The following is a 20499-nucleotide window of genomic DNA, read 5'->3' as shown; positions in this document are numbered from 1 at the left end:
TTCTGCTGGCTCTCTTGGGCCCCAGGCGACGTGGCACAGTGGTATCAGTCAGTATATCCTTTTCCCCTTTCTTGACAATGACCAAGTTGAGAACACTCAGATTGGCATCCACAATGCAAACCCGGACAGATTTGCACTTCCTCTTTCCAGTTTCTCCGTGGTCTGTAACAAGAGTGCCCCTTACTCAGCAGCAGGCGAACTGGGTCAAGACATCCTGCTTCATGGGGAAACTTTGCTTGTCGTTTCCACCGCTGATTCGGACAACATACCCCTTCCACTCGTCATCGAGAGAGTCAGCAGCAACTTCTGTGGCCATTTGTTTCTCATAAAATGCACTAAGTTTGCGTTCATCGTCCACCTCAATGAGTTTTTGGCAGCCAGTGGCTGGGAAAGAGATGGTCAGCTTCATGGTGAAGCAGACGATTTCCAGCAGCGTTACGACAAAAAGGGTTGTTGGGGATTTTTTAAAAACAAAAAATTCTTTCATTGTTATACAATGCCCCCTCCCCGCTCCCAGTCCACTCCACTATGCAGCTTTCAGTGTAGATTCTTGTCATGATAATAATACCTGATCATATATTCTTTATAAACAGTTCTCTCCCTCATCTGTTTCAATGCAGTATACATTATTTATCCCCTCTTAGTTTTCCTTCAACTCCGATGCCAGACCCACTTTACAACAGTGGCACTATGTAGTATTTGTCCTTTTGTGTCTGAGATACTTCACTCAGCATAATGTCCTCCAGGGTCACCCATTTTTGTTGAATATTGCATGAGTTCTTTGTTTTTCAATGCAGCGTAGTATTCCATTGTGTAAATATACCTCAGCTTCTCTATCATTCATTTGTTGATGGGCACTTGGGTTGTTTCCAGTTCTTTGCTATTGTGAACAAAGCCACAATAAACATGGGTGTGCATATATCTGGTTGGGTGGCAGTTCTGGAATGATTTTTAAAAATACTATGTAACTTGGAAGAGACTAGAGAGCACTATGCTGAATGAACTAATTCTGGTGCATAAGAACAAATACTGTGTTAAGTCCATTATTGTAAAAAACAAAAGGATAACCAGTGAGATGTGCATAGACTCTGGAATCAGACTGCCTATGTCTGTCTGACTCTTTATTCCATCTGTGTGAGATCTTATGTCTCTGTACTTTACTAACTCCTCAATGTTATTTAATGATATTAGTAGTATTCTTTGTAATGCAGGTTGAAATGAGAATTAGACTAGGTAAGCTGCTTACAATTCTTGACACTGTGCTTGCATATAGCAGGGTTAATACATGTTAACTTGCGAGTTTATATATCATTGTTGTATGCAATAAAAGGACTAAAAAATTTTTTTAAAAAACACAGCTTTTAGCTGGTGTTCAATGAGTACTTAGAACTGTGCCACTAATGAAAGGAAATCCTAGCTAAAACGGTGCATTTCTGTACCAGAGCTGTGTCACACCAGACTATGGGCCCTCTGCGAGAAAAGCAGGATCAAGTCTCAAATAATGCCTTTTTCATTGTATCCTGTAGAATAGATGTAGGATGTCCTGTACCATATCTCTGTGAAAGTAAAATATCTTACATCTGCTTTATGATGTGAAATAGTGTCCATGCCATATTAGAACTGTTTTCTTTAATGATGTTCTTCTAGAACGTTTTCTTTGCAGAGAATGATTAAGAAGTTAAAAACAAAAAAATGGTGCCACGTACCACCACAGTAACAGTACTTTGTTGCTTTCTGAGGTTTGTTTTGTACTTTTTTAAATGGAATGTGCTGGATGTCTCTATTCTCCAATGACTGCAGAACCTGGAAAAGGTGTTGCTGCTCTTGATGCAGAACACACTACAAAAGGGTGTGTGTGTGTGTGTGTGTGTACACATACACATATATATAATTTGAGTTTTTGGAAACTTCAGCTGTGCTGTCAACTTTGGAAAAAGTATCACAGTTGTACCATGTTGAGTTGGCACTGTACAGAAATTAGCAGCTATATTTGTCTAGAAATGTTAAAATTAATTTTTCTCCATTGATAGAGGTGTACTGCACTGTATTAAATATGTAAGGTTTTATCTACATGGGTTTGATTGCAGAAACTAATATACAATTTTTTAAATTACATTATTTTTTAAAAATTACATTATTGCCAAATGATATTATTCCATAAATGCCAAAAGACATCTTTCCATAACTGCCAAATGAGATCATTTCACAACTGTCAAATGACATCGTTCAATAACTGCCAAATCACACGCAATCACAGCCCAGACACATCGACACATGACTTTAACAATCAAAGCCTGCATTCTCTCACCTAGCACCTCAGTGTCCTTTACTGTCAAAAAGATGTTGTTAATGCACCAAATAAATGGTTTTATTTTTTTAGTATGATGTAAATGTGAAATGTTGGATAATGTGATAGCTGCTAAGTGAGAAATAGATATACACAAATGTTTACAGCAGGACTATTCACAATAATTAAAAGGCAGGAATAACCTAAATGCTTATCAACAGAGAAATAAGTAAATGAAGTGTGGTATTACTCATGCAATGGAATATTTTTTAGCCATTCTAAAGAAATTAAGTATCAGCTACATGTAGCAATGTGGATGAGCCTTAAAAGCACTACACTTAGTGAAATCAGCCAGTCTATGTACTTTCACTCATATAAGAATGGAGCCATTTATATAGAGAGAAAATATGCTCTGGAGGTGTAGTACTTTGCCTGTTGTACAGTTAAGCAAAAGGTCGGCAGTTCAAAACCACCAACTGGTCTGTTTCATCCTGTAAATATTCACAACCTCAGAAACCTGACAGAGGGTCACAGTAGGTTTTAGTGGGTGTATGGAGAAAAAGTAGATTATAGATTACTGTGACACTGATGTGTCAAATGCGTTAATGGTTGGCTACCCAATGGGAACAGAGAGTGGGGTGGAGCTCCCCGATTAAAACAAGCTTGGAAGCAGGAGCAGCATCCATTTCCATAATAGCTTGCCTCCGGAAACCCTATGAACCTGGAGAGAGGATGAAAGGCACCCAGGCGTCGAGGACTCTCCTTCATAGGGTCGCTAGGAGTCGCCTGTGGCACGATGGCACTTAACAACAACAACATGGAGAGAAAGTAGATTAGTCGTTGTTTAGGACCAGAATAGAGGGAGCCAAAGGGTGCCAGCTAAAATGTATGGGGTTTATTTATTTCTGAGGTAATGAAATGTTTTAAAATTGTGATTACTGTACATATGTAAATATAAAACCATTGAACTGTACACTTTAAATGGGTAAATTATATGATATATGAATCATACCTCAATTTAGCTAGTAAAAATTGTACAAGAAATATCACACTTCAAAATGGATCTTCTGGAATCTAACAGATGAAAGTTATAAAATTGAAGAAAGGCATGTATATGTGCACTAAAACTCAAGTAGGTATCAACTAGAGAACTGTGAGCAACTTTCCACTTTTTATAGAGCAATTTTAAAGCATATAAGCCAGCACGCACTGCTGTCAAGTTGCTTCAGACGAACGTGACCCTTCACTGGGTTCCTGAGGCTATAAATCTCTATTGGAGGAGACTATGTATCTTTCTCTGCAGAGCTGCTGATGGATTCAAGCTATCAGCCTTTTGGTTAGCACTACCTCAGGCTCCACTAAAACCACAAAAATGTACATATTTTAAAAGTCTGGTTTTTAAAAACACATATTAGCGAGCACTTAACAATCAACACCTACCTTGGGCATTTACTGTAACAGATTTTTGGGGGTTTTCCCCACTGTGATAACTTATCTACTTATGCCTTCCCTCTACTTCTTTGGGAAACTTTATTAAAGGTGGGTATACGCAAGAGCTTTTTAAAGCCTATCACCAGAAGTTCATCTGAATATATCTTTTGCATTGCTGTAGTCAACTCTGTGATCTCTATTGGTCCATAACTATTCTAAATATCTGTCATTTTCAAAGACTGAACAAAGGTACCCAAGAAAAGAATAAAAACAAAATGAAACTTTGAGTCTCAGCATCCTGCAAAGCACACAGACCCAAGTGTGCTGACTCAGCTGGGTCCTCAGTAATGAAATACCTTTCTCACAACAACACTTTGATTTGAAATTTCCTTTGCGCTGTGGACCCAAGCTTTGGAAGATTTAAGTGGCTCACCAAAGATCACACAGTGGGATCTGAACCCAGATCTGCTAACCTTCCAGGGCTGGCAAACTGTAAAGGGACAGATGGTAAATACTGTAAGCTCTCCACGCCATATGGTCGCTGTCAAAGCTACTCAGCTTTCGTTCTACAGAGAGAAAACAACCACAGGCAATGTGTAGTCTACCTGTGCTTCAATAACACTTTACTATATTTACAAAACAGTGGGCTGGACCTGTGCTGAAGGCTACTCTCTGCTATTAAAAACTACAGACAGAAACTACCTTACTATAGAGGGATTAGGCTCTAAAGATTTTATCTTTCTGTTCTTCGAAGGTATTTTTAATTATTGTTCCACTTCTATAGTGAACCATACGCAGTAATCACTATTTCCCTAGAAATTTATCTGCCAGTTCACATCTCTTCACACTGCTGACCTCCACTTTCTCACACTAATTCTAACTCTGCCAATAAACACCAATTCTCATTTTACTCGTAAACATTTTAAGCAGCATTTTTTCTATGTGAAAACTAATTCTGAAAAAATAGAATTTTCCCTACCTTTAATAAAAATAGCTTTACTTAACAATCAAATGAAAAATATAGCAGATTCTTCTAATTTAGACACCTTACTTAAGTATAGTAATGTGCTACATGAGATGTTAGTACTGCCTTCTAGGACTCTCAAGATGATACCTGGGCAACAGATTCATCTTTTTAATCTTCCATTCCTTAACTTTATGTATAGGGTTTCAGCTTTCAAACTGTATCTTCCTATACATTACTTTACGAATCTTTGAAACAAATATTGAAGTAGATAGCATTGTAGTCATTGTTGGTGTCACTGAGTGAAGCACAACTCATAGTGACCCTATGAATAGCAGATCTGAACCTGTTCTATCCTGTGCCATTCTCACACTCTCTGGCACACTTAAGCCGATTGCTGCAGTTACTTGTGTCAATCCACCTGGCTGAGGGGCTTCCTGTCTTTCACTATCCCTCCAACTTCACAAACATGATGTCTCTCTACAAGAAATAGCTTTTCCTAGCAACATGCCCAAAGTATGACAGATGAAACTTTGGAGACACACAACTTTCAGAAGTTAAGCAACTTGCCCACATTCACAGGGTTGTTTGGTTTTTTGTTTTTGTTTTTGTTTTTCATCAATGCTAACACAAGCTGGTAAAGCAACTACTGTTGTTGCTAGGTGCAGCCAACTCGAGTAGGACTCACAGCAACCCTGTGAACAGCTGATCTGAACCCTGTCGCATCCTGCACCATCCTCACAATCGCTGACACACTCGGGCCCTTTGCTGCAGTCACTGTGTCAACCTAAATCACTGAGGTTCTTCCTTTCCTTCGCTGCCCCTTCACCTTCCCAAGCATGATGTACCTTCCCAAGGAATAACCTTCCCTAGCAACATGTCCAAAGTACATGAGACAAAGCTTCATCATCATTGCCTCCAAGAAGCACTCTGACTGCACCTTCTCCAGGACGTATCTGCTTGTGCATGGGATATTCAGCAACCTCCTCCGACACCACACATATCAAAAGTATCAATTCTTCTGTCATCTTTAGTCATTGTCCAGCTCTCAGATGCATAACAATTGACTGAAAAGACCATTGCCTAAATGAGGCACATCTTAGTCCCCAAACTTATATAATTGCTCCTCAATAGTTTGGAGAGGTCCCTGACTACAGATTTTGCCAATGCAATACACCTCCTGATCTCCTCACTGGTAGTACCAAGTATAGTCATTGTGGATCCACATAAGATGAAATAGTTGACAGTCTCATTCCTTTCTCTGCTCATCATGATGTTGCCTATCAGTTTAGTGGTGAAGATTTTTGTTTTCCTAACACTGAGATGCAATCCATATTGAAGACTGCAGTGTTCAACCTTCTACAGCAAGTGCATCAAGTTCTCCATACTTTCTGCAAGTAAGGTTGTGTTGTCCGCATAACAAAAGCCACATTTTTCTTTATAGAGCCCAGCTTCTGTAATAAGACTGCCAAGAAAACAAACAGATTCATCCTAGAGAGGGTTAAACCAGGCTGCTCCTTGGAGGCAAGGATTCTGGGGCTTCGTCTGACATACTTTGGACATGTTGTAAGGAGAGACAGGTCTTTGGAGAGGGACATCATGCTGGGCAGAGTAGAGGGACAGCGCAGGAGGGGAAGACCCTCTATGAGGTGGATTGATTCAGTGACTGGGGTACTAGGGATGGGTGTGTCAGAGGCAGTGAGATTGGCACAGAATAGAGCACGGTTTAGGGCTGTTGTGCATAGGGTCACTATGAGTCGCAAACGACTCGACGGCACATAACAACAACAACAACATACAGATTAAACGGGTATGGAGAAGGGATGTAATCCTGAGACACCTTTCCTAATTTTTTTGTTTTTTATCTTTCCTAATTTTAAAAATTCAATGTTCCCTTGCTCTATCTGGACAACAGCCTCCTGCTCTATGGGATAGATCTGCACAAGCAGTTAAGTGCTCTGGGGTTCCCAGTCTACTAAATGCTAGCCATAACTTGTTAATAATCCACACAGATAAATGCCTTTGCATGGTCAATAAAGCACAAACAGGCATTTTCCTGGTATTCTTTGCTTTCAGTCAAGACCTATCTAACTTCATCAGTGATATCCCTGGTACCATGGCTTCCTTAAATCCTATTCAAAGTTCTAGAGGTTACTTGTCTATGTATTGGTTCTATCTTTTTTTAAATGATGCTCAGCAGTATTCTGCTTGCATGTGATATTAATGTTGTTGTTGTGTTACGTGCCATTGAGTCACCTTCGATTCATAGCAACCATAGACACCACAGCCCTAAACCCTGCTCTGTCCTGTGCTAATCTTATTGTCTTTGACACACTTACCCTCATTACCCCAGACACTGAATTAATCCATCTCATCAAGTGTCTTCCTCTCCTGCGCTGTCCCTCGACCCTCCCAAGCATGACATCCCTCTCCGAGGACTGGTCTAGCCTTGTGACATGTCAAAAATATGTCAAACAAAGCTTCAGAATCCTTGCCTCCAAGCAGCAGCCTGATCTCACCTTCTCTAGGACAAACCTGTTTGTTCTCCTAGCAGTCCATGGTACCCTCAATACTCTTCTCCAGCACCACAGCTCAAAGGCATTAATTCTCCTATCATCCCTAGTCATTGTCCAGTTTTCTGATGTATAGCAAATAACTGCAAACACCATGGCCTGGATCAGGCATACCTTAGTCTCCAGAATTACATCGTTACTCTTAAGTAATTTGGAGAAATCTCTGACAGCAGACTTTCCCAATTCAATTCATCTTTTTGTTTCCTGGCTGCTGGTACCAAGAATGTTGATTGTGGAGCCAAGTACAGTAAAGCTGTTAACAATCTCAATCTCTTCACCATCCATTATGATGTTGCCAGTCATTCCAGTGGTGAGAATCTTTGTTTTCTTGATGTTGAGCTTTAATCCATATTGAAGGCTGCAGTTCTGACCTTTTGCAGCAAGCGCCTCAGGTCCTCCTCAGTTTCAGCAAGCAGGGTTGTGTCATCTGCATAATGCAGGTTGTTGATTGAGTCTACCTCCAATCCTGATGCCACATTTCTCTTCATAGAGCCCAGCCTTACAGATAATCTGTTCTGTATATGATTGAAAAGGTATGGAGATACACATCCCTGGCATACACCCCTCCTGATTTTGAACAATGTAGTGTTTCCTTGCTCTGTTGGTTGCCTCCGTGTCCAAGTATACGTTTTGCATTAGCACGATCAAGTGTTCTGGGATTCCCATTCTTCTCAGAGTCAGCCACAGTTTGTTGTGATCCACACAGTCAAATGCCTTTGCACAGTCAATAAAACACAGACATTCCTCTGGTACTCTCTGCTTTCAGACAATATCCATCTGACACTAGCAATACTGTCTGATAATGTCCACATTCTGTTGAATAACCTTCTTGGGAATGGGAACACTGCTTCCTGTTAGTCAGCCAGGCAGCTGTCTGTCCCCCAAATTTTCTGGCATAGACTGGTGAGTACATCCAGGGCTGCATCTGTCATCTGGAGCATTTCAATTGGCATCCCATCGATTCCTGGGGTCTTATTTTTTGCCAATGCCTTTAGTGCAGCATGAATTTCTTCCTTCCTTCTCATTGGCTCTTGATTATATAGTAGTTTCTGAAATATTGCAGTGTTGGTCAATTCTTTTTCGTTCAGTGAGTCTGTGTATTCCCTCCATCTTCTTTGGACCACCTCGCTGGCCAGTGTTAGGTATTAGGAATGCAGAGTGCAAAGAGGTGGGAAGATGTCCACACCTTTAGATTTTTCCTTATTCTGTCTATTAATCCCTGGCTTTGCCCAGAAACCACACGCCTAGATATCAGGAATTCTGACAAGGTGTCTCTCCTGGGGGTTATCCAGGCAGCCTTCTCCCCGGAAGGCCTCCACTTTGTTAAACTCAAAGTCACACTTGAACTGCAGCAGCCTTTCTGGGCAGCCACACGAGGCCTCCTGCTCTCTGAACTTACACTGCCCACTGCTGTTGCTTTAAGAAACAATCCCCCAAGGATTCACCTACACTAGACACAAGTAATCATTTAAAATACAATTTAAAATTCTAGTGTCTCATCAAAATCAAGTAAATTCTTACTACTTTATATTATTTGGATTCTTTTACAAAGAATATATTTCATCCTGTCATACAAACTAGAACAACTTTACCATCAGAATTTGTGATTTGAAAATACTCCAAAAGAAAAAACCATATCAATGGTCATATGCCATTTCTTAAGTGTCTCCAAATAAAAACAAATTCTCTTGCCCTCTATTTCTTTTTTTAACCTCTCTGAACTCATCTATCAGTCCCCTCTTTTCCCTCCATCTGTCAATTTTGTTTCTGCATATGATGAATCCTTTATGTCTACTGAACTTTCATCAACTAATATGAAAGATCACCCTCAACTTGGTGAACTGATACAGTGACTGCAGCAATGGACTTAAGTGTGTCAGAGATTGTGAGAATGGCACAGGACAGGACTCAGGATAGGACAGGGTTCAGGTCTGTAGTTGTAAGGTACCTAACAAAACATTAATCTGAAAGATAAAATAACCCCTAAAGCACCGTCTTTACTTTCTCCGTTATGTTACTTGATCATAGTTATTTCTTCAAGGTCTGATCTAACTCTTTTAGGTGTTGTTGGCTGACTAATTTGCATAGCTTTTAAATGAGCACATTTAGAAGTTTAGGACATTTTTAGCTTCAGGTAAGAATTTTCTCCAAAGGCCCTTTGAATCAATGCCTAAATAAATGATGAGTGAACTGTTCCCAGGCCTGCTTACCTCTGCAATGAAGTCGTGCAGCTCTCCTTCACTGGGGCAGCATCCTAAAGACCTGATAATTGTTCCAATCTCCCTGGGGGGGAAAAGCAGTCAATAAAATAGAACATAAGCTCTAAAAAAGGCAAGAAGAGATATATCTGAAATATTTCAAAGCATATATAACTTAGCAAACAAAGGTACTCAATAATCATTTTCATAATTACAAATGGCATTTTCTGAGAAAAAGAAGAGATATGCAAATGAACCGGGGTGGGGGCGAGAAATGTCTTCATAAAAGTTCAAGCCTTGCCTGGACCTAAATTTTAAAGTTCTAGAAAAAGAAATGTATATCCAGGAGAAAGAAAGAAAAAAATGCCAAACTGTACCTGGGCTAAAATTTAAAAGTTCAACTGAAGAAAATGGGGGATGGGAGGAAATAATAGTAAGAAGAATGTCAGCACCTTCCTACTGGATTTTCAGTGTTTCTTAACTCTTTTGAACCTCAATTGCACTTTCATGGTGAAGTTTACATTAGTGTTCGCTCACTCACTCACAGCTGTCAAACTGGAATCAACTCATAGTGGACCCTCCACCCGGTTTTCAGAAGCACAGGAGGAAACTGCCCATCTTTCTCCTGCAAAGCAGCTGGTAGTTTTGAACCTCCTGATGCTAACACAACTCCTTACAATGAGGTGACCAGAACTCCCTACATTAGTGGCAGAGCATTAACATGTTGTTGCAAATTATGATAATGGAGGGGCAAGGGAGGGGGCAGGGGAGGGGAGGGAAAGCAGGAGGGAGAGGGGAGGGGGGAGTAAGAAGAAGGAAAAATTTGTTTCTAAGCATGGTCGTCAATTTAAAATTGTATACTAATGAAGGAATTTTTTTTTCTCTTCGGAGGGGGAAGCGAGCTGGTGGGGAGGGGTGGGCAGGGAGAAAATTGCGGCAATGAATGAATGGAAATCCAAAACCTCTGTAAAAAAAAGTGTGCCACAAAGTGTTAAATACATGGCAGTGAGTAACAGACTGCTAGGATCTAACTTCAACCTCTGCAGGGTGCTTGCTGGGATGGTTACCTGATCTCTGTACACAAAGTCTCCTGGTCTGTAAAGAAGATGTTCATAGGGCCACTGAATCAGTTCTGAGTCCTCTAGCCCATGTACTAAAGAGCACAACCTGCCTGATCCTTGTCATCCAGCCTACGGCAGCAGCCACTCTGTGGATTCATCTCTCTGGAGTCTTTTTCTCTGAGTCTCTACTTCACTAATCATGATGTTCTTCTCCACGGTGAAGTCCCTCATAAAACGCCAGAGTACAAGAGACTCGGCTTTTTCTTTTTCAAAGGAGCACTCTGGCTGCAATCCCAAAACAGATTTGGCAGTTCACAGTTTATTTCATTTTCTTCACAAACACAATTTGAAGGCATAAATTCTTCTTCAAATGAGCTTATTCCTTATCAACAATATCTACCTCAAAGCACAGAACTGTGACATGACATAGGTTAAATAAATATGAGCTATGCTTGCAACAATGGGCTTCAGCACAGCAGAGATTACGAGGATGACACAGACTCAGCCAAGGATTGTTGTGCTATGAACAGGATCACTGTGAATTGGAGGGGGTGTGAAGGCAACTAACAAAAACACAGCATCATGAATGCAAAGCACAGCTGTCAGGAGGACAGCCACTCAATAAGCATGATTTACCCATGTCGTCCTCTCCATAATAATGTAATTCAACACTACAGATAATCTAAGAAAAGTATAACTGTTATTACAAAATCTGTATGCGGTTACTTTGCTGTTGTTGTTATATGCCATCGAGTCACCTGAGACTCAATAGCGACCTTAAATACAACAGCCCTAAACCCTGCTCGATCCTGTGCCAATCTCATTGTCTCCAGCACACTTACTCCCATAACCCCAGTCACTGAATTAATCCATCTCATCGAGGGTCTTTCTCTCTTGTGTTGTCTCTCTACCCTCCCCAGCATAATATCCCTCTCCAAGGGAGATATTGACTAAGTCAGGAAATATTTTTGCTCAAACTAAGTAAAGTTCTATAATTGAAATATTCAGAATCAATTAATGTAACCTCAGATATGAACAGGCTAAGAAAGAAAATTCATATATTAATAGAGAAAAAGTATTTGACAAAATTAAACAACCTTTCATAGTAAATACACTCAGCAAACTAGAAACCAAGGGGAAATTTTCTTAACTTGATGAAGACTAGCTACAAAACATACCAAAATACTTGGAACACAGCAAAAGTACTCAACAATTAATTTACAGCAATAAACAAATGCATTGCTGTTGTTGTTATGTGCCGTCAAGTTGCCTCCGACCCATAGCAACCCTATGAACAGCAGCTCTGAAGCCTGCCCATTCCTGAGCCAGTCTCACTGATTCTGACACACCTACCCCCATTATCCCAATCAGTGTATCAATCCATCACAACCAGGGTCTTCCTCTCTTGCGCTGTCCTTCCACCCTTCTAAGAATGATGTCCTGCAAGAAATAGGTCCCTCTTGGACACATGTCCAAAGTATGTGAGATGAAGCTTCAAAAATCCTAGCCTCCAAAGAGAAACTTGGTTTCACCCTCTCCACAATAGACTTATTTGTGTTCTTGGCAGTCCATGGTATGTTCAAGACTCTTCTCCAGCACCACAACTTGAAGGCATCAATTCTTCTTTTGTCATCCTTAGTCATTGTCCAGCTCCCTGAAGCATTGCATGTAATTGTGAAGTCCATGGCCTGGATTAGGCACACCTTAGTCTCTAGAATTACATCATTGCTTTTTAGTACTCTTCCCAATACAATTCGTCTTCTTATTTCCTGGCTGTTGGTGTCAAGAGTGTTGACTGTGGAGCCAAGCAAGCTATAACTGTTAACAGCCTCAATCTCTTCTCCATCTATCATGGTGCTGCTAACTGGCCCAGTAGTGAGAATCTTTGTTTTCTTGATGTTGCGCTTCAATCCATATTGAAGGTGCAGTCCTTGACCCTCTGCAGCAAGTGCTTCAGGTCCTCCTCAGTTTCAGCAAGCAGGGTTGTGTCATCTGCATAACGCAGATTGTTGATGAGCCTTCCTCCAATCCTGATACCACAGTCCTCCTCATAAAGCTCAGTTTCTCGAATGATTTGTTCCACATTTAGATCCGAAATAAATGAAATAGAAAACAAAAGCAAACAATATAAAAGACCAGGAATTGGTTTCTCAGAAATGATTAATAAAATTGACAAGCCACTAGCAAACCTAACAAAGGAAGACAAAAACACACAATGTGAATAAGAAATGCAATGGGTGATGCCACAAAAGAACCAGCTGAAACAGAAATAATGGTAATGAGGAACTCCATTCCAAAAAAATGTTAAAATCTAGAGGAAATGAGAACATTTTTAGAAACTTACTGCCTACTTGAACTAACACAGGTAAAAGACAAACATCTGAATAGACCCATCACAAAAGAAGAAATGAAACAGGTCAGGGAAAACTCCCAACCAAAAAAGGCCCTGTCCCTGACAGCTTCACCTGCAAATTCTACTGACGATTCATAGAAGAACAGTTACCAGTGCTACATATACTATTTCTGAATATAGAAAAAGATGGAACATTCCCCGAATCATCTTATGAAACAAGTGTAACTCTGGTACCAAAACCAGGTAGAAGACACTATTAAACAAGAAAATTACAGATCAAAATTCCTCACAAACACAGACAATAAAATCTTCAACAAAATCCTTAAAAAAATCTATTTTTAAAAAAGTAATATAACATGATCAACTGGGATTCAAATCAGGTATGCAAGGATAGTTCAACATAAAGAAAACAATCAGTGCATTATGCTAAGTAATTCAATCTCATAAGGACACATACTGTATAAGACCATTATTGTAGAATGATTATGAGGATCCAAAGAAGGGAGAACTTCATCATAGAGTCACACAATTTGATGGGTGAAAGAAAGGATGTGTAAACAAAAGGGCAAAGATCCTGGGTGAAAAACAATGTATATGAACTTTGTATGTAAACTAGTATAAAAGTTTAAAAAATATTAAAAAAAATCAGTATGAGAAAAGGCATTTGACAGTGTTCAACAATAACACTCTTCCTGATTAAAATGATCAACAAAATGAGAATGGAAATTGTTATTGTTGTTGTTATGTACCATTGAGTCAACTACCACTCACAGAGACTCTTCACCAATTAGCACAGTGGTGAGAATCTTTGTTTTCTGGATGCTGAGCTTCAATCCATATTGAATACTGCAGTTTTTTACCTTCTGCAGTAAATGCTTCAGAATAAGAATAGAGGAAAGTATATAAATCAAGTTCTGGTGGCCTAGTGGCAAGAAGCTGCACTACAATCCCCAAGGCACACAGTTCGAGGCCACCAGCTACTCCACAGGAGAAGGATGATCAGTCTTCTCCTGTGTGATTAACTGCCTCCAAAAACCCACTGAAGGGTCAGCTATTGGTTGGTCCTGACTCTATGGTACAAAACAACAACAACATATAAAACAAAACTAATAGCCAACATTACCTTGATAGCTGATTTCCCAACACCATAACTCAAATGCATCAATTCTTCTTTCATCATTCTTATTCACTGTCCACCTCTCAGATGCACAGCAGGTGATTAGAAAGAACACAGCTTCTTTGCTTTTTATTTGATTTTAATTGATATCTTAATGACAGTTTACAGAAAACCTGGATTTCTATTAATTCACTATTGCACATTTTCCTCCCTACCCCCCTATCTTTGCTGCTGTTGTTACTGATGCCATTGTTAGGTGCCATCAAGTTGACCCTTTGAACAACAAACCTGAGCCCTGTCCTACCCTATACCTTCCACATCATCTCTGATACACTTGAGCCCATTGGTGTAGTGACCAGGTCAACCCATGACTTCTTTAGGACTAGAAAAATCTTGGTAAGCGCTATAGAGAAGGATGGCAAGGGAGATAAGTAGAAAATGAGAGTGATAAGAGAAACAAAGTCTTTCGAAATGTGAGAAAGGCAAAAAAAATCTATTTCCTGGTTTAGGAATGGACAACTTCTCAAAGACACTGAGGAACACTAGTCTCCCCTCCCCCCACATCTCTTTCACACCATGATCTGTACAGATATGAGAACATTATCTTCAGATGAACAATCGGATCTGTTGTTCAAAGGGTTACTATGAGTTGTACTTGATGCAATGGCACTTAATAACAACAACATAGCATTAATATGGTAGAAATGGGATTCAAACACACCTAGCCTAGAATCACTATACTCTCCTGTGTCCCATAAATATCACTGGAAAATTCAGTTAGACATAGAAGAATGTCTTGACTAGAGTTAAAACTAGAAACCTGACCACACTTTGTTGCTGTCATTAGGTGTCATCGAGTTGACTGACCCAATGAACAGTGGCCCTGTCCTGTGCCATCCTCGACATCTCTGATATACTTGAGCCCATTGTTACAGCCATTCTGTCAATCTATTTTGTTGAGGGTCTTCTTCTCCTTCACTGACCCTCTACCCTTCCAAACATGATACCTTGTTCCAAGGACTGCCTCCTCCAACCAACATGCCCAAAATACGTGAGACAAAGCTTTCCTATCCTTGCCTCCAAGGAGTAATCTGGCTGCACTTTCACCAAGATATAATCGTTTGTTCATTTTTTCAGCAGCCATCAAATATTCAGCACTCTTCTCCAACAACACACACAACTCAAGTCTTCTTCTGGCTTCCTTAGTAATCATCCAACTTTCAAATACATAACAAGTAATTAAAAAGACCATGCTTTGGATCAGATGCATCTTGGTTTTTAAATTGACTTCACTGCTCTACACCTCAGATAGATCTTTAACAGCAAAATTTTTTTTCTAAGGCTTAACTTCTGGAGCCAAGGATGTTGACTGTGGGTCCAAGCAAGATGAAATCATTGACAACTTCAAGCTTCTCTCCATTTATCATGATATATGCCTATATAAATCCTCACTTGGTGAGGATTTTTGTCTTCTTCATGTTGAGATGTAATCCATATTATAGGCTGTAGTCTTTGATTTTCTGCAGCAAGCATTTTAAGTCCTCCTCACTTTCAATGGCAAGACTGTGTCATCTGTAAAACATAGGTTGTTGATAAGTCTTCCTCTAATCCTGATGCCACACTCTTGTTCATAAAGTCCAGCCTCTTGAGTGATTTGCTCAGAATACAGCTTGAATAGGTATGGAGAAAGGATACAGTCTGTCTGGATAGGTCTACATTATTCTGTGTCATGAAGTAAATGTGGAGATGAGACTGGATCCTGGTCTACCATTCCTCACAGGTAAAAGCAAGTATATAGGAAAGACTAAGCTAAACAATAAGGTCGGTACCACTGTACTATCTAGGATGTTGACAAGCGTTGGTTTTGGTGACTGACTCTTGTTGAGCATTGGGCTCCAATAATCAGCAGCAAAGGACCAGTGTTTGAAGACGAGCACACCACTTCCCAGCTGACTGGTCACACGTAGGCCTGTACCTTTTCAATGTCAGTTAGTTGGCTCCACTGCATAATGAAGTAATTTATGTAAAGAAGAATGAGAAGGGAACAAATGCAGAAGCAAATGCATAGGGTGGAGGACATGATGAATACCCACTGATTCTTTCCTCAAAATATGTAAGACAGATGATAACTTCAAGACAACTCCTAGTTCCTACATAAACAAAAAATGAAACCCACAGTTGTTGAGTTGATTCCAACTGATGGTACCCATGCTGGACAGAGTGGAACTGCCCCATTGAGCTCCCAAGGCCATAAATCATTACGGAAGCAAATGATCTCATTCTTCTCCCTCAGCATGACTGGTGAGTTCAAAGTATCAAACTTTCAGTGAACAACCAAGGACTTAATCACTGCATAGGAGGCTGCCGCGTAATGTTTCTGAAATAACCGTAAAAGGAAATTGTAACAGAAACCAGAAGACTCAGAGCTTCCCTTGTCTTCTCATATCCTGGATACAAGACGAGAAGCACAGACATGATCCTATGAGCTACTCTCGTCATTCGGGTGCCAAGAACATAGGAAAGCAGCAGAAGGGGCCAGCTGGGCCCTGAAGAAGTCCAGATGGCAAGTGGATGGAGCTGGATCCCGGCCATTCTGGAGGACACTATGTTGCTCATGGTCCAATCTTAGCTAAGGGGAGGAATAGGAAAAGAATGGAGGCCTGGAAAATAAAATATCAGGCCATTCAATTTAAGAAAAACAAAATGGTCTAGAAAGGGAGATAACTGAGAAGGAAAATGGATGCTCATACTGAAAAGGGTGAAATATTAAATACTAAAATTGTTTCAAGAGATAGGAAATAGAACCTTCATACTCAACAATGAAAAAAAAACAACAACCCACTAAGGAATTAGAAAGTGAAAAAAATGTGAAATTAAAAGTTATTTAATAGAGTTACACATATAATATTGAAGTTGCTTGACCTCTTTTATTTCTATTAAATGAGATTTAGAGTCCAATTAATTGATTAAAAACTCTTCTGCAGGAACCTCTGCAAGGAGTCCTGGTGATACAGTTAAAGAACCCATTGTGGGTAACGAAAAGGTTGGTGTTTGGAACCCAGCAGTCACGCCAGCGGAGAAAAATATGACTGTCTGATTCTCTAAAGATTTATGGCCTTAGAGTCATAACCAACTGGACAGTAGTGGATTTTTAACACTTTAAAATAATTTGATTAAAAAAGTAACTATTTAAAGATTATTAGAGCAACTTCTAAAACAACAATTAGAAGAACCTACTGAAGCTACTGTAGGAGATGAGAACTTTATTTAGAAAAAATGTATAATTTATAATTTAAAGTCAGATTTTAGAAAAGACTAGTAAGAAAAGTCATAAACTCGTTTGTGCATGGATATTGTTATTGCTGTGTGCCATCAAGTCACTCCCAACTCATAGTGACTTAAGCCAAACAGAGCAAAACACGGCCCAGTGCTGCACCACCCTGACCACCGTCATCAACCTGAGCTCAGTGCAGCAATCCCCCTCATGAGGGGCTTCCTCTTCTTTAATGCAACCCTAGATGGGCTCACTAGTCAATGCCTAGAAAACTAGAGGAAAGCTAGTAAAATGACCAGCTGACTGGAAGAGACCCATGTTTCCCCAAGAAAGGAGATCCAATAGAAGGTGGAAATTATCAAACAATATCAATAATAACACATGCAAGCAAAATATTGCTGAAGAGCCTCCAAAAACAGCTAGAATAGCATATAGATAGAAAAATGCCAGATGTTCAAGCTGGGTTTAGAAGAAGCCATGGCACCAGGGATATGACTGCTGATGTCAGAAGGATCTTGGCTAAAAGCAGAGAATACCAGAAGAATGTCTATTTATGTTTTATTTGACTGTATGGACTATAACAAAATATGACTAACATTGAGAAGAACGGGAATCCTAGTCAGTATACTTGTGTTCATATGAAATCTATATCTAGACCAAGATGCTGCTGTCTGAATTGAGTAATGGCACACTGCATGACTAAAACTCAACAAAGCACCAGGGCTGTATCCTTTCTCTACATCTATTCAATTTTTATGCTTAGAAAGTCATTCAAAAAGCTGGACTCTATGACAAAGAATGTGGCACTAGAATTGGAGGAAGCCTGATCAATAATGTGCGTTATGCAGATGACACAATCTTGCTTGCTGAAAGCAAGAAGGAACTGAGGTGCTTGCAGTCTTAAACATGGATTGCATCTCAGCATCAAAAAGACAAAAATCCTCACCGAGCCAATAATCAACACAACTATAGATGGAGAAAAGATTGAAATCGTCAACAATTGTGCATCCATAATCAATAACCTTGATATCAGCAGTCAGGAAATCAGGAGATGTATTGTACTGAGAAGTCTATAATCAAGAGCAATGATGTCAGTTTAAAGAGCAAGGTGTGCCTAATTCAAGCCATGATCTTATTTTGTTTCTTTTTTATTCATTGTTGCACATTTCCTCCTCTCCCTCTTTCACTCCTCCCCCAGGCCATCCCATAATGCACTTCTTGTTCCAGATTGTTCTCATTCATATAATGCATAATCTAACTATTATATATATTACAATCAATATTCCTTTCAGTCAGTTCTTTCCCTCATCTGTTCTAAGGCAGTGTTCATTATCTATCCATGCTTCCCCCAACTGCGCCCCAACCCCTTCATGTCTGACTTATTTTATAACAGTGGTGTTATGAAGTATTTATCCTTTTGTGACTGAAATATTTAATTTACCATAATATCCTCAAGGCTCTCTCATGTTGTGTAATGTTTTACTATTTCATTGTTTTTCAATGCTGACTAGGATTCCATTGTGTAGATGTATTATAGTTTTTCTGTGCATTCATTTGTTGATCAGTACTTGGGAAGCTATGGTCTTTTTCATCACCTGCTATGCATCTGAGAGCTGGACAATGAACAAGGATGACAGAAGAAGTATTGATCCCTTTAAGCTGTGGTGCTGGAAATGAGTACTGAAGATCTCATGACTGCCAAAGAACAAACAGCTACATCTTAGAGAAAATACAGACAGACTGCTCCTTAGAGGCAAGGAGGGCAAAACTTTGTCTCACATACTTTGGGCATGCTGGCAGAAAGGGGCATCATACTTGGAAAGGTAGAGGGTCAGCAAAAGTAAGGAGGATCTTCAGTGAGATAACTCACAACACAAGTCAAGTGAGGGACTTCTCCAAAGTACTGAGACGTACTGAGAAGCAACAATGTCAGTCTAGTGACTAAGGTGCACCTCATCCAGGCCATGGTCTTTACAATCATGTGCTATGTATCAGAGTGCTGTACAATGATTAAGGATGACAAAACATGAGTTGTGGTGCTGGAGAAGAATCTTGAACACACCATGGACTTCCAAGAAAACAAACAGGTCTATCTTGGAGAAGGTGAAAACAAATTTCTCCTTGGAGGATAGGATTTTGAAGCTCCATCTCACATACTTTGGGTACGTGGCCTGGAGGGTCCTTGGAGAAGGACAGCATGCTTGGAGGAGTGGAGGGACAGCGCAGGAGAGGAAAACTCCGGATGAGATGGATTGATACAGTAACTGGTGTAATGGGGGTAGGTGTGTCAGAGTCAGACTGGCTCAGGACAGGGCAGGCTTCAGAACTGTTGTACATACTGTTGTTATGGGTAGCAGGTGACTCAACAGCACATAACAACAACAAATTAGAAATGATGAGGATGGCACAGGACAGGACAGGGTTCAGATCTGTTGTTTGTAGGATTGTTTTGAGTCTTGACTTGATGGCACCTAACAGCATCAACTGCTTTACATGGTATTCTCCTTCAGGAACTGATCCTTTCTGATAACATGTCCAAAGTACATGAGGCAAAGTCTTACCATCCTCATTTCCAGCTGTACTTCTTCCCAGACAGATTTGTTCATTCTTCTGGCAGTGTGTGGTAAATTCAGTGTTCCCCCTAACACTATAATTCAGAGACTTCTAATCTTCTTCAGAAGTCCTTATTCATTGTCCAGCTTTCACAGCAATATACTAGTTATCAAATGCTTCTTCAGGTGGCAAAAAAGCGTTCTGATTACAGTCTTTGTTCATCTCCACTGTGGAAATGCTTCTACTAAAGGCCACTTTCAAGCTACTAACTTTCAATGTCAAGTCACTCAATACGGAGTTAGTTAGGAAGGGCTGTCCAGTACCACATCACGACATGGTATTTCCCAGGGGCCCTTGTGGTAAACTGCTTAAGCACATAATTGTTAACCGAAACACTGTTGATTCAAACCTACCAGTCCACTCCCCGGGAGAAAGATGTGGCAGTCTGCCTTCAAAAAAAATATTTAACTTAGATATCCTGTGGAGAAGTTCTACGCCATCCTATAAAGTCAGTAAGAAATGATAATTCAACAGCATGGAGTAAATGGTATTGCCACCAAACATGTACTAGACAAAAATCATCATGAATAAGATTAAATGTAGTAATTATGAAGTAGATAATTTTAAGTCTTTTTTGTTTCTATAATTTGTAATCCTAAATTTATAGAATTTATTTTATATAAATTAT

The 20499-nt window shown here is 39.9% G+C and overlaps 1 protein-coding gene across 1 annotated transcript in view; it reads right to left on the bottom strand.

Annotated features, from left to right (window-relative positions):
* Positions 1 to 20499, bottom strand: part of EFCAB2 (EF-hand calcium binding domain 2) — a 110211-nt gene that overhangs the window by 36875 nt on the left and 52837 nt on the right. Inside the window, exon 3 of the mRNA XM_006897755.1 lies at positions 9466 to 9538. Within this exon, the coding sequence (XP_006897817.1) occupies positions 9466 to 9538 (73 nt within the window). The remainder of the gene's footprint in view (positions 1 to 9465; positions 9539 to 20499) is intronic.

The sequence above is a fragment of the Elephantulus edwardii genome, unplaced genomic scaffold, assembly GCF_000299155.1.
Source record: "Elephantulus edwardii isolate Elephantulus edwardi_28Jun2011 unplaced genomic scaffold, EleEdw1.0 scaffold00214, whole genome shotgun sequence".
NCBI lineage: Eukaryota > Metazoa > Chordata > Mammalia > Macroscelidea > Macroscelididae > Elephantulus > Elephantulus edwardii.
Note: the sequence above shows the minus strand (reverse complement) of the source record. Positions and strands in the feature narration are given on the sequence as shown.